Source organism: Dunckerocampus dactyliophorus, chromosome 4 (assembly GCF_027744805.1).
Source record: "Dunckerocampus dactyliophorus isolate RoL2022-P2 chromosome 4, RoL_Ddac_1.1, whole genome shotgun sequence".
NCBI lineage: Eukaryota > Metazoa > Chordata > Actinopteri > Syngnathiformes > Syngnathidae > Dunckerocampus > Dunckerocampus dactyliophorus.
In genome coordinates this window covers 14,871,452-14,886,368 of record NC_072822.1, presented here as the reverse complement: position 1 = coordinate 14,886,368, position 14,917 = coordinate 14,871,452, and the positions used below count along the sequence as shown (strand labels likewise).

The 14,917-nt window shown below is 39.2% G+C and overlaps 1 protein-coding gene across 6 annotated transcripts in view; it reads left to right on the top strand.

The window, feature by feature from the left end:
- Positions 1-14,917, top strand: part of pip5k1bb (phosphatidylinositol-4-phosphate 5-kinase, type I, beta b) — a 46,921-nt gene that overhangs the window by 4,513 nt on the left and 27,491 nt on the right. For 3 of the 6 annotated variants that reach the window (XM_054773338.1, XM_054773342.1, XM_054773341.1), the window contains exons 2-3: positions 13,115-13,219; positions 14,813-14,881. In XM_054773338.1, coding sequence (XP_054629313.1) covers positions 14,813-14,881 — 69 coding nt within the window. In that variant the 5' untranslated portion in view covers positions 13,115-13,219. Of the gene's footprint in view, positions 1-13,114; positions 13,220-13,601; positions 13,695-14,812; positions 14,882-14,917 lie in introns of all 6 variants that reach the window. The other 3 variants (XM_054773339.1, XM_054773343.1, XM_054773340.1) reach the window with 2 other exon arrangements.

The window sequence follows — 14,917 nt, the reverse complement described above, 5'->3', positions numbered from 1 at the left end:
GTGTGTATGTACAGTACTGCATGGGATCCGGTGGTGATTGCAGCATAATAACAAGCATATGAGGCTGATTTAAGACAGTTACATAAGTCAGTGCTAGTTCCCAGGGCTTATGCTCATGCTTGATAATGGTGTTAGGACCCGAGGTGCCTCGTGTCTTCATGCAAGGGTGTGGCCCTCTTGGCGGGTTTTGCTAACATGTTCTGATAAAAATACCTCACTGTGGTGTGATAATGAAATGTGGACCACATGTCTGTCAGTGCGTCCCTTGCACTCATGTCCATAGTGTTTTAACATGAAGGGGATGTCCTGGTCATGGTACTATCAGTACCTACACAAGCTCACTTGAAATATCTTGTTGCTGCACTGTTATGGCAACAAGTCCTTCAAAACAGATACAATGAGATTAGTGCCCGTGTAAAAATGTTAACTGGAAACAAATGGACTGTCAGTTGGCATGAAACACTGGTGGCTGTTTTGGGGCAGAAGCAGTGCTGTTTTTATTTTACATTCCAGACAACACAAATCAATTGCAAAATGAATGTGTACAAATTAAGCATGGCATACAGGGTTTCAGCTACATGTAATCGATCGTGGCTCACCGCCACAACAAAATAAAAGCCGCCACACCTTAAAAAGTATGTTTTGTTTTTTAAAACTTGAAAACAATGTTAAGTAATATATTGTATGAACGGATATAGTCATATGCCATATAGATACATATATATTGTTGTATTTACGCACATATTGACCACAATTAGTTTGAAAACAACTTGAGTACTGTGTATGCTACCAGATAAATGTACGCGACCCGTCTTGTGTTGACGTTCACTTTGTTCCCTATTATCGTGAGAATGAAAAATAGTCCCTAAAATGTGGAGTCAATTGACTACAGCTTGCCAGTGTGTGTGAACGCTCACGTTTCAATTTCATTCGACTTTGTTTACACATTTTGCCTGGCTCTCACAGCCACTCTGGCGGCAGCTAGCTAGCTCGTTTTTGCCCCACAGGCAAGCTACAAGTGGCTATGACGTTCATGGGATACATGCTAACCTACTTTTTTAAAGTGTCACTTAACAATCTTGCGCTCTTGTTATCATTATAATACTTACAGCTTGTCTTCAAAACAGTAGTTGTGTGTCTAAGTTGTTCTACATAAACACGTAGTGTGTCCAACTTTGGTGCCAGCTGAGGTTGAGTAGTTCACCAAAGAATATTTGATTCACCTCTTAGTATTGTTATAAGTGTTCTGTTCAAACATGACGTCTGTATTTCATGACAAATGAGCACGCTGAGTGGAGATGTGCTTTGTAAATAAAGTGAATTTAAATGTTGGCAGTCACATAAAACACAATAACTCACCTCTCCTTTCTTTTTGCCAAAGTAGATTTAATAGTGCTGCAAGTTGGATATACCTGGACCTATAACCCTGGACTCTGCATTTACAGTCATGGAAAAAATGATTAGACCACCCTTGTTTCTTCAGTTTCTTGTTCATTTTAATGCCTGATACAACTAAAGGTACCTTTGTTTGGACAAATATAACCATGACAACAAAAATAGCTCATAAGAGTTACATTTTTTGGCAGTACAATGCTATAGCTATTCATGTAAAAGCTTAAGTGATTTTTTTTTATCATCAAGAAAACCATGGAAGTTGGTAGATATCAGCTCTTAAATGAAACTCTTATGAGCTATATTTGTTATCATCATTATATTTGTCCAAACAAATGTACCTTTAGTTGTGCCAGACATTAAAATGGATCAATAAGCTGAAGAAACAAGGGTGGTCTAATCATTTTTTTCCATGACTGCATACTGTTTATACAGGACAGATTTCTATAACAAAAATATTTAAATTGTTATTTTGTTTTGTTAATTGTGTGATGTGTGAACTAAAAATATATTACTGAACGATTCATGTATTCGTATTACTCTAAAACAGGCATCAAATTAAATTTAGGTTTGTATCAAATAGTACAAAATGATGTACTTTTGTACTCGCCACATAGTACTATTTGACTAAATAGGTCAGGTAATAAAATGAGGCTCATCATTTTAGACTCTCACTTTAAGTGATCAGCAACTTTGCTGTTAAAGTAACAGTTTTTCAATGTTCTTGGTTCGTGTTCTGCATGTTTAAAAAAAAAGTTAAATAAGTAAGTTTATGAATAAAGTCATAGAAATGTTTATTTGTTATAATAATAAAAAAAAATAAATGCAGACGCGGCACGACACAGCAGCGGCAGTCCGCCCTCCCATGCAGCCCACCACCACAGCTTAAAAAAATCCTAGGGGAAACCCTGGCATAATAATCAAGATTTCTGATCTGATCAATCACAGTGCCCCACTTGGCTGCAACTGACAGAGGTGCCGTACAATTTTCCCCATAATTGATCAAATCATTTTTGCCTAATACTCCTGCCTGCTTTTTAAATATAAAAATACCACTGCTCTGGAGTATGTCGTTTGCTTAACCATATCTATTTATAGTGACTGCCATCATTAATGGGATGAACTTTACTCCACTGAATGGTATTTTTCTGTAATTAAACATATAGAACGCTCACTGGTTGTGGTTTTGACAGCAGGTTGTGATGTGTTAATAAGTGACCGGTGTGCTCTCATGCTGGTGGCGGGCCCTCAGGGTTTATCTCGACTGATTCCTCCCGAACCGGTTAATCTTGTACTGCTTTTAGCAAAGTGACAATAGGAGATCAAGTCGGTAGACCAAAACTATGCGAACATTTGTTTAGCAGTGACAATGAGAAAGCAAATGACATTATTGCGATTGCTTGGTAATCCAATGAAATATTGTCAAGAATGCAAATAATCAGGCCATGGTCCCTCATATTAAAGGTGAAGTAAGCGTGACAGGTCAAACCGGGCCAAAAGAAACCCTACATTCACTAGTCGATCAGTCTCTTGAGGTCGAGCTTGCACACGTCCACACACTTCTGTTGCTCATCTACAAGAATGACATGGTCTGTTCACTGTTATCTCTTTTTATTGTGTTCATTCGCTCTTGTCAGCAGCGGCCACATGTCTAAGATAGACCAGGTTAAAGCCTTAACAGTGAGTAAAAAAAACAACACAAACAGTAGGGGTTGAAAATGTGATGTCACCTACTAAACTTTCAGTCACTCCACATTTTGTGCTCGTCATTTTCTGTACAATATACTGTAAGAGGGCGGCAAGAGGTAGAGCATGTCGTCCAGAAATCGGAAGGTTGGTTGTTGGATCCTTGTTGCCTCCACCCAGTCACTGCTGTTGTGCCCTTGGGCAAGACACTTCAACCACATTGCCTCCAGTGATGCCCACACTGGTGTATGGTGTATAAATATGAATGAATGTTTGGTGGAGGTCGGAGAGACCATAGATGCAAATTGGCAGTCACGTCTCCGTCAGTCTATCCCAGAGCAGCTGTGGTTACAAATGTAGATTACCACCACCAGTGTGTGACTGTGGAGTGAATAAATAATGGTTTCACTTCACAATAACAATTGAAGAGAGACAGCAAGGGTTATTGGAGTTGTAGCTAATGTAATAATTGCAAATTTTGATCCAAAATTGCAGGTGAACGTCAAAGGGATAATTTGGATTTTTTGACATGAAGTTATATGACATGCCATTTTTTCAATAATGTAATGATAACGTATGGCATAATAATTATTGGTCGATCCGGCCCGGCCGATATTTGGAATTTTGACATATATCGATAAACGCATAAAACTCTCTCGAAATGGTAATAAACATCCCAGTGCTCTACATCTCACAACTACTACTAACGTTACAGTGAGCAGCAGAATAACGTTAAGAGCGGAGTAAACATTAGCGGTAGTACCTCCCGAAATGTCTGTGAATTTGTTGAAAGAAGGGTGCTGATAATGTCGACAGTCTTAAACAGTCCGTGAAAGTAAAAGCATGTGTGTGATTGACAGAGAGCGAATAAAAAAAGCTCAATTCACTTGTTTTATTGGAGGGAAGCACGTCAATGTAGAGGCTGGTTAGCTTAGCATAACATTTGTTCGCCGATCTGGCTCTAAGGATCAGCAGACTACGTATTAGCAGTGGAGAGAATTGATATAATGTGGCGAATAGTGTGTGTTTGCGTGAAAGTCACATGAAAACCTCTACAGTTCACGACTACTACAATAACATAACGTTAAAGGCGGAGTAAACACAAGCGGCAGCTTTGCTAGCTTTTTGTACCTCCCGATATACAGTATGTCTGTGAATCACTTGAAACAATGCTGTTGGTAATATCAACGAGGAAACTCTTGTCTTGTTGCAGGGAAGTATGCTAAGATGAAGGCTGAAAAAATTCAGGGAGCTATTATTTAAGTTTTTATTTAACTTTACAAGATTTGCTGCCGAGCTTATTTGTTTGTTTGTACTTAAAACAAAGATAAATTATATATATTCATCCATCTTCTACCGCTTATCCAAGATCGGGTCCCGGGGGCAGCAGCCTAAGCAGGGAGGCCCAGACTTCCCTCTCCCCGGCCACTTCGTCCAGCTCCTCCCGGCGGATCCCGCGTTGTTCCCAGGCCAGTTGGGAGACTTAGTCTCTCCAAAGTATCCTGGGTCTTCCCCGAGGCCTTCTACCGGTCGGACTTGCCCTGAACACCTCCCCAGGGAGGCGTCCGGGAGGCATCCTGACCAGATGCCCAAGCCACCTCATCTGGCTCCTCCCAATGCGGAGGAGTAGCGGTTCTACTGCGAGTCTCTCCCAGCTGACGGTGTGTGCACGCTCGCTTGTAGCCCTGCCTTGCTCACTGAGGCAAAGAGACTGAATGACTGACAGGAGGGTTCCCTCGCTCCAAACCAACACGCACAGGTGTTGAGACAGATGCACAGAGTGAAACCTCTTGTCATCCAGACTGTTTGGTGGAGAGAAAGGACGAAAACAAACACACATTCACATGTACTGTAAATATATTGAGGCTGGCAAAATGATCAACTTCGTTTTTATTTATCGTGCGATTAAGTGATTTATTGATTATCCTAACAGGCCCACGCATGGCGTAACAATACAATGTTTTTGAGTTTGTAATGCTTGAAATTTTAAATGTCAACAGTGCTCTCAATAATTCTCCTGATCATGTGGAAAGTGATTTGCACAGTCAAGTGGATGGAAGTGAATTCTACTGACACAAACAATTCCCAAGTTATGTAACTGTTGTTGAAGTGGTCTGACACACATGTGAAGGCATCTTTCTGTTTCACGGAGCTGTGTTTTCATACAAAAGTGACAACTGTACGGCTGGAATAGTCTCACACACTGTCAACAAATGCCAGTGTCACTTTCATTCTCTTTGAAGTGGCTAAATCTGGATGTAAGAGTTGGCTTTATTTTGCAACAATCTTAATGACACCCACATTATGGCCTCACAGCATGCTGGCACCAGCTCTTGAAACGTGCCTGCAGCCTTGATTGGTGCATAATTGGGCTCCTCGTTAGACCATTGGAGGCGTGAAGGATTGCTGGCACAATGTTAAATTGGCAGCCTTGCAAGTATTCAGATTATTCAGTGGTTGCTATGTTTGTTGTTATTGCTGCTGCTTGTTTTGGTCCTGCTTAGCCCACAAACCCATCTTCTGCTCTACTGCCATGTCAATGATAAGGCTAACAGAGGCCCACCCAGTGGGGCCCAGTATGCATGGATAACAAGCTAAAGTGTGGAAAGGAAGACTTTTGGTAAAGACAAGCTTAGAGAGTTAAAGAATGCAGAATGTCGACATGGCATTCATATTTTTTAAGGTAACTGAAGTCACATAATTCATAGTCATCATACATGACATCACGCAAGACATTACATGTCATCTAAGCAACTAACAGATAAACTCCTGTTGTGTTTAGTTTTTTGGGTTTTGTTGTGCTTTTTGTGTATTGTCAGTGCATAAGTTTACCAGAAATTGCAACAGAGTAAAAAAAAATAAAATAAAATTGAAGATCAAATTTCACTGTATCACAATATTGGTATGTAATAAATAACATTAAGGTGGTTTTGGCTGTTGTGGACAAGTTGTTCTTTGTTCTTCTTTCATATCATTGGGTGGTATATGATGTTAGACATGATGTTTTTGCATGTCATGTTAGCAACTGAGGCCAACTTGCATGTAGTATGTCACTGATGTCATTGGCGGTTAACATATACTGTACAGTTAACCCACTCTAGCTACTTTATTTAGCTATTTTCTTTTGTCTCAGTACAGTATGTCTCTTTAGGGGACATTGTCCCTATTTTTCTGGCTGTATAGTCCTCTCAGTGTTTTTCCTCCTTTGGTCCTTGGGTGGATTCATGTGACTTGCTGGATGATCCTCCCCCCTTTCTCCATTACCGCTCCAGCAGAATGACAGTGGGAAGAAGAACTCAGAATAGCATATCCACAGGCATCTCTCCCAGGGTTTGTTGTCTTTTTTGCCTTACACCAACAGAATACGTGCAGTCAGTGAATCTACTATGTGTGGTTGTACTTGTTAAAAAATAGACTCATTGTCCTTATTAGTGCAGACTAAACAGCAGAGCCTATTCTCTGCAGTGGCTTAGCTATGAATAAAATGTGATGTCTTGTTCTAATTTGTCCTAGCATAAGGGAGGCAAGCAGCTAAAGACTACAATGGATACAACATTTGTTTGTCTTCCTCATTGTCCTAGCTCACCTATCTGCTCATGTCACTTGTGAAAGGTCAACACTCTCGCTAATCGTGTAAAGGTCACACTGAATGGTGGCATGCAATACGGTGTTTAGAGATGGAACCATAGTGATGCAACACGTTCAGGTCTGCCAGGGCTTAGTCAGGTGTTCAATATTCATTGTATGCTTCATTCCAGACAGTGTTTGTAATATACTGACAGAAGGTCTTGAATATGTAACTATTAGATACAAATCAAATCAATCAATACAAAAATAACAATTTGACCAATGAATATTGAAGTAGGGATACAATGGAACCTCAGTTTTCGAACGCCCACGTACGATTTGCTTTTTGACAGATTTTTTTGGCCAAAATTCTTCCTCATTTCTTGTACACTCACTGTCTTGGTTATCTTACATACAATATGACTGTTGTATTTTACGCTTTGGCATGTTGACTCTTGTGGTATTAATAAATATGTGGATGGACTACTCCCAGCATTGATTGTTTATTCAGCTATCTTGGATCACACACCCGACACCAAATTTCTCATCCTGGGAGGCTGATTTATTTGGCAAATTCAAATGAGAATATTACACAAACGAGTCCATTTGTCCATGTATCATTCCATAGACTCGAGTGCCCAAAAAAGGAATCCCACATTTATTACAAAACGTGCCTGTTAGCTAGCCTCCCACCTACAAATCATTGTCCCCCGACTCCGTCGCCCCTCTTCCTTGCTAACTAACATATACACAAGTCTGTTTTTTAATTGATCTCGGCTGCAAAATAACCCACCATGGGGCCACACAACGTTGCAACTGCCAGCACTTTGTTGATGAAGGTGAAAAACACGATTGAATTCAACAAATAACCCCTAGCAAAATACAAAAATAATGTGGCGCTCTCCTCCTGTCCTCCCTCACCACTACCTCACTGCCATCTTTGTCAACAAGAGTCTTCAGTCAATCAAGCCACACTTATCATGTCTTTCGTTCGTGATCTATATGCATTTCAAATTGTTTTCTGCATGTAAAGCTATATGTGTTCTACACAAACGTATTTTGTATTAACATTTGTGGGTGTACGGAACGGATTAATTGGATTTACATTGTTTCCTACGGGGAAAAATGGCTTCAGTTTTTGTACAATTTGATTTTAGAGGGACCCTTTGGAACGGAATAATAACGAAAACTGAGGTTACACTGTGTTTGCTTGTAGGAACAACGCCTGCTTAGTTTCAAACACTCCAAGGTCCTTAAAATAATTCTTCCTGCACCTCGTCTTGTTTCCTATCCTGTTTCTTCATCTCCATAGTCTAGTTAATAAATGGCTACATGCTATAAACTAAAAGGACACTCAGTAGAGCGCGAATGTCAGCAAAGGCTGAATTGTTAACCAAAAAAAAAAAAAGTGTGTTTGTTCATCTATTTAATCGTTAGCAGCTTACTTCCTGCTTCATGGATGATGATATGAGACGTTACAAATGGATAGTCTGTACCATTTTTTATTCTGGACTCTAAATATGAAGTTCCATTGGTGGCATTATGACTTAAACTCTGAACATAAATTGTTGCATTTGCATCTTTATTATATCTACAGTATATGGCGGCAAATGAAAATACATTTCTGTATCCACACCTCCACCTTCTTTTTTCCAGATCCTCACCAAAACATGTTCTTTGTTTGTACATCCCTCCACCAAAAATAATGGAAATTGGTTGTGTTGTTTTTGCGTAACCATCCTAACTACAAATATTTTTCCTTGGCACTGTTGTTGGATAAGTGATAAATACACAAAATATGGCAATACGCACATATATTCTTATCCCAGCCCCGCAGTGTGTCTAATACGAGATACGCCACCCAAAGGATGCAGCAGTTTGTCTGAATGACCCACACAAGCACATCAGCACCTACAGTATATATATTTTGGCTGTGCCTGTTCAAAAAGGTCACACATTGTGATATTTTCTTGGACCATCTTTAACTTGATTATGGCATGCATTTCACTATGGCGTTGTTTCTACAATTTCTTGCATTGTCACAACATTTATTTTTGTCCAGCGTTGCATACATTTTTTTCCCCAATATTTTCTATTGATGACAGAAAGTTGGGACCAGTGCGCAAACTTTCCCCATTGTCTTTCCACATTTTAAGTAATGCGTTGGACAATTCTTAACCCGATTTTAGTAGTTTCAGCAATGTAGCCGTTTGTGAAACAGATGAACATCTTTTCCACGACCACAGGATGTGTCTTTGGACATGGTTGTTTGACAATGAGAAGCTGTATCATTTAGGGCTAAACAACGTGCTGCCAGTTGAAACATAATCACCTATGCCGTAGTTACCCAATGGGAGGCTCTTACCTACAGTACTTGCTTAGTAAAATCCAGGTGGTGATCTTTTTTTGGCCAGGTAGTGCATATTCGGATACACAAAAAGATACACAAAAAGAACCTGGGCCACTTTGAACAGCAAAAGTTGGGGCCGTAGGTTGAAAAGGCTAAGAATTTCAACTGTAAGACTACCCGTCATTTAATATTATTCATAATGAGAAATGACTTCTTTCCAGTGGAGTGGAGCCCACACACACAGCAGTTTGTTGCTTGCTGTGTGATTTGCAACATAGTGACAACTGTATTTTCCACAGCAGGGTAACTAAGCCACTGACAAGGTTTACACAAGGTGACAGAAATACAAAGTACTGCCCACACTACATATACCGTACACCTTGTGTGCCTCAGGAGGTGCACTGTGTTTGGTTAGGCTGTGTTGTAATGATTAATTTTACACAATTAATTTGGCCATGCAGCCTGTGCATGGAACTTTATTATTTTTGGGTAAATAAATGAAAGTTGGTTTTAAAATGCTGCAAAGATCTTTAGAATCAAGTGACTAGAGCATGCAGATTCCTCATACTCCTTCTTTGACTGTATTCAATACGGGGCAGAGATCTTATCTAACAGACTTGGGTGGTGAAGGTCATGGAAGCCCAGTCCAAAGCCAATTTGCATTGCTGGTTTACTATTGATTCTGCATTATGTGTCCCATTTGCTACAGTAACCCAATACTCTCTGTGGACTGAAAAAGAACTGGACCTATTTGTAAGATCCGTGTTCTGGTGAGAGAACCTAGTAGAGCACCTCTCAGGCCTGATGTCAGCATCTGCTACTTACTGCAAAAAAACATTTGTTATGCAGCAAGAATACGGCAGACCTAAACTGCATTAGAACCAAGTTGTAATCATTCATACTGTAGATACCGACTTATAACTTCTATGAAAATTAAGTCCACCATTGGAATAAATAAATGGCAGCTGGCGGAGATAATGAACAGAATTGTTTACTGTAAACTGAAATGGTTTATTTCATCAATTGCTTAATTCCAGAAGTTGCTTTTACATAATTCTGCAAGTTAACAATAGTGAAAACCTGATGTAATATGGAAATGGCTCAATAAACTGAAATCTGTGGTTTTTGTGTTTCTTTCAAATTAACAAGCTAACAGAAGCTAACAGAACCTCATGAGGGTCCTTAAATAAGACTGCAAATGAACAAACCATACATTTTATGATAGAGATAATATGAAAATGCCTCTGTATACTCAAATAGTTTTTGCATTATCCTGCAAAGTAACATGCAATGGCATAACCGTAACCTGACAAAGGTCATGAAAGATGTAAATAGTAAATGAATATTGGCATACTCCTTGAAAAATGAATAAGCAATGATGAAAACATGACTTCTACAGAGGGCGCATATGCTAGGGTGGAGCATGTCCTGATGATGTTTGAACAAACTTCATTCCTATCTCCTTGTAAATACCAATAATCATCTGACCAGAGAGGTTGTGTCGATTCTCGGAGATTTCTGAAACATTGCATTTTTGGAATGCCAGGCGGTTCATGTCTGCTCTCAGCACATATTTCCTCGTCACGACTTTTTGGTGAAAGAGTGGTTGTTTGACTACCATAAAGCCTGGCTGGAAGCAATAGCATTGTTCCTGAAAAAGCAATGAATATATGACGTGAAAGACTTTGTTTGATCTGCACTTGTGTGTAATTAAAGGGCGGTAGTTTCTGACCAAGGTGGGTGTAGAAGACTTAAGATGTTTATTATTACAGTGTCTCTAGAGAATTGGTTTGCAGAGGGTTACATAATTATAATAAAAGATGGCTTATTGAGATGATGCATTCACCCATCCCTCTATATGTCTGCCGGCCTTTTGTGATGGTGAACAACAGATGATCCGTTGTTTGCTGCAGCTACAGGCCTCTTCATGGGTTGTTCTGGAAAAGGTCTGTTGGAGTGCACACCAGCTGGGTGGAGGGGTCAGGTGTGAGTAAGCTAGTGAGAGTGCGCACTACAGAACTGTCTCTTGACAATGCAGCCAGACATCAGAGAGCTCAACAAGCCTGCAGCCTTATTAACATTCCTCATAGTCATACACTTGGATCAATGGATCATACACTATTAAAATCTTTATACAGTAGTTGCAGTGTTTTGTAGGAGTTTTTGAGGTGATATTGAAGATCTGAATGATGCACACCACCAAACATGGACATTGTTTCGATGTATGCATTTATAATGTATCTGTTTATAGCAAGCAGAGAGAGGATAAGAGCTGGAGCTGCATTCTGTTTACATCTGTTTGTTTGTCTGTTTGTGTTCAAAATAACTTGAAAAGTTCAGAACGGATTTGGGATATAGAAGAACTGATTGAATTTTGAGGGTGATTCAGATCACCGTCTTTGAATTTTGGGAGTGATGCAGATCACCGTCTGGATTCAGTAATTTTTTAAAGGATTCTTTAGCATTGAGAGATTGGACCATTTTCGGCATTAGTGCATATAACTCCACAAAAAATGGTCAGAGCACTTGGAAAAAAAATACAGGACAAGTTTCCAACAGGTTCTACAAATATCAAAGACTGATCCAGATAATGGAATAATTCCAAATACTACAATCCAGAAAATGAAAAAATAGGGGACCTTTGGAGTTTTCATCATAGGAAGACAACAAGTGAAGCTATAAACATGCAGGAAACACAATTATATATAGCCAAGACACTGTGGAATCTGGAGTTTGCCAAGGGATTTGTTGTATCTTCAAAAGCTATGGAGCTAGATCCAGAAGAAAACCACAATTACGGAAAATGCAATTTTAGTGAATAACTATTGAACTAATATTGATATCATTATGAATCCAATTGCCAATGGTATTTTCATGGTCAAGGAATCTAAACATGTAGATAAAATAAACTTAGGACTAATATTTATGCTGTAAATCACAACATGGGGGGAACTATGCTTCACTCTTCGAGTGCTTTTCTAGTTCTCCTATTGAAGACTCATAATTTAAAAAGCCACAACATATTCTACAGCTATAGATGCACGAAATAGTTGTGCGTAATGGAGTAAAAGTGCTCTAAGACCTGCAGTTTCATGTATCATTTATATGCCGGTGGTGAGGCCACTGCAGATTTGCTTTATCAGACAAAGTCCAAATGTTCCTATTCTTTCAAGCCTCTACTCATCACTCCAGGTGTCATCAATTCCAGTACTCGCTTATTCACATAACAGCAAGACACATTTATCTCACACTTTCAATGAGGCTACATTACGTGCACACGTACACAAATATAGTGCAGTCCCTCAAGTCGAGCATAGTTTGATTCCCGGGATCCTGGTTGATCTCCAATTTTGTTTGTATTTTTCCTTGTCTGCGCTGTGGCCTAATAATCAGCTCTATATCCGTTACTCCAGCTTCCTTTGGCTAATTGGTGACTAAATTGCCTGTCGGTGTAAATGTGAGTGCAAATTGTTGTTTGTGTATATCCGTGTATTGTGTAGCAAGGGTATAACCTGCTTGTTGCCCAAAGTCAACGTCATAAAACTCTTGTAAACTATACTGTGTTGCATGATGACTGTTCAGTCTTTGTAAGTTTGTTTGAATATTTTGGTATATTTCCAAATTGTACGTAAAAAATGTAGTCACACCAACCCATGTGAAAATAGCTGTTAAGTGCATGCCAGAACAATGGATGGCAGTATAAGACCTAACCATGAGGTAATTTTAGCCAATCAGAAAGCTGAAAAAAGTCATTTATGAAAAAGACAAAGGAACAATAACAAGAGAGCCTTAGTCTTAAGTGTCAGGGGAGCCAACTTGTACAAAATGTAGAAAGGAGCATAGTAAGGAAAATGCCTGGTGCACTGAAATTTACAGAAAATGTGACACAAATGACCTGCTCCTCTGGTGTGTGACTTGTTCTGTACTGCAAGCAAGGCTACACGTCATTAAAACACAATCTGCGGCTCTGTTACTTTATGAACTGTTGGCACTAATTTAGTGGAAATAATTCTCTCCACCCATAGTGTAAGTTGGCATCTTGAGAGGCTGTGAGTATAATATGTCCCTGCTTTTCCACTGTGCATAATTCACTATTTGTGCATCTGTGTTTCTGTTCAGGTTCCCGACATACAGTATATCCTTGCTGTGGATGAACATTAAACCTGGCAATCAAGAGATGTTGCCTTAATAAATGTTAAAGGACACAGCTTTTTATTAAGCAAGGTAAATATGATCTTGTCTTATGTATTCATCCATTCATGCGTACATCTTCTATACCGCTTGTCCTCATTAGTGTCACTGGTGAGCTGGAGCCTATCCCAGCTGACTTTAGGCGGAAAACGGGTACACCCAGGGGCGGACTTACCATTAGGCAAACACAGGCAATTGCGTGCCAAACGTCTCATGAAAACTGATTATTGATCTTTTTTCTTTGATTTAAAGTACATATTAATTCACATGCTTAAAACTACATCAAAATGCGTAATCTATCATGATCGTTTCGACCGCTCCCCCCTCCCTTCTCGCAGTCTGGAGAAAAATGAAGCGGAGATACACCAGTGGAGCGGTGTAACAAAATTACTAAACGTGTTAACCTTTTTCACAGTCACCACAAACACACGATGACAGCAGCACCGCTACTGTCAGTGTCAGCCGCGGAGAAGATGAAGCTGAGCGTGACGCTTTTCATCACATAGATGTGAGTGTTAAAGTGGTAAACTATATTAAATGTTGCTACGCTAAAAGCGTTGAGATGATTCACTTGTTAGGCAATAATAATCCCCCAGGAGGATTTTAAGGACTTTATCTAGTTCAGGAAATAGGAGAATTTTCTGATAGTAATACTTGTTATGATAAACAATGTTTAAAATTGTTCTTTGCGGGTATATAAACACGGCTATGTAACTTGCAATTTAAGCTGACAGACAGACAGATGCTTTATTCATTTAGATACTTTATTCATCTCCAAGAGAAATTAGCAATTTCAAAAGCAGGAAAAATGTGGCTTATATTACATTCTCAACTTTTGTAAAAAAAAAAAAAAAAAAAAAAAAAAATTGTAATAAAAAATAAATGACTAAATATGCCCCTGGATACACACTGGTCTGGTTTTGCCAGCCATTCGCAGGGCACATCTAGACTAACAAATAACATAACAATTAACATGTTTTTTGTAATATGGGAGGAACCCGGACCGCCCATCTTATTTTACATTTTATCGTATTCAGATATTTGCTATTCTAGGTTGCAATTATAGTCTGTGTAAGGTATTGAAATCGTAGCCAAGAACTCTCTAAAATGATCTACTGGTTCTGGGATGAATAAAAGAACTTGAATGGCACTTGCTACAGTGCACACATCCGCCAAGGTCGATCCTCATTTTGATCAACCCCAAATTAAGCAAAACCACCAACAAAAAAACATAATCGGAAAAAAATGTAAATGGTTTTTCCTTGGCACAAACTGTACGCCTCTACACCACAAAAAAAATGGTTGAGAATTTCTCTGTCAACTGACTAAATGATTTACCTACTAGTTTTAAGTCTTGGATTGGAGTCACTTAGAGAGGTAATAAAGCAGCTTCTTCCGGACTTTATCTACCTTGTGATTGAAACGTTACCATGGTGACCTTGTCTCGTCTCAATCAGAGCTGCTTGTCATCACTTCTTCCCAGTTCCACAAGCTACTCCAAACATGGTCAGACATAGTGGATGATCAAGATGACCTTAAAATTTCACTTTCATTTTATATAGTCTATGATTAAGCTTACATCTTTAGTAATTGGACTTACCATAGCCTGTGACATTATTCTTTCAGATGTCAACCACAACAGAAAATGGGACTGGGGGCGCTTGGAGTACCAACAGAGAGAAAACATATAAGAAGGTAAAAAAAAAAAAAAGGTTCAGTTTATTTAAAAAA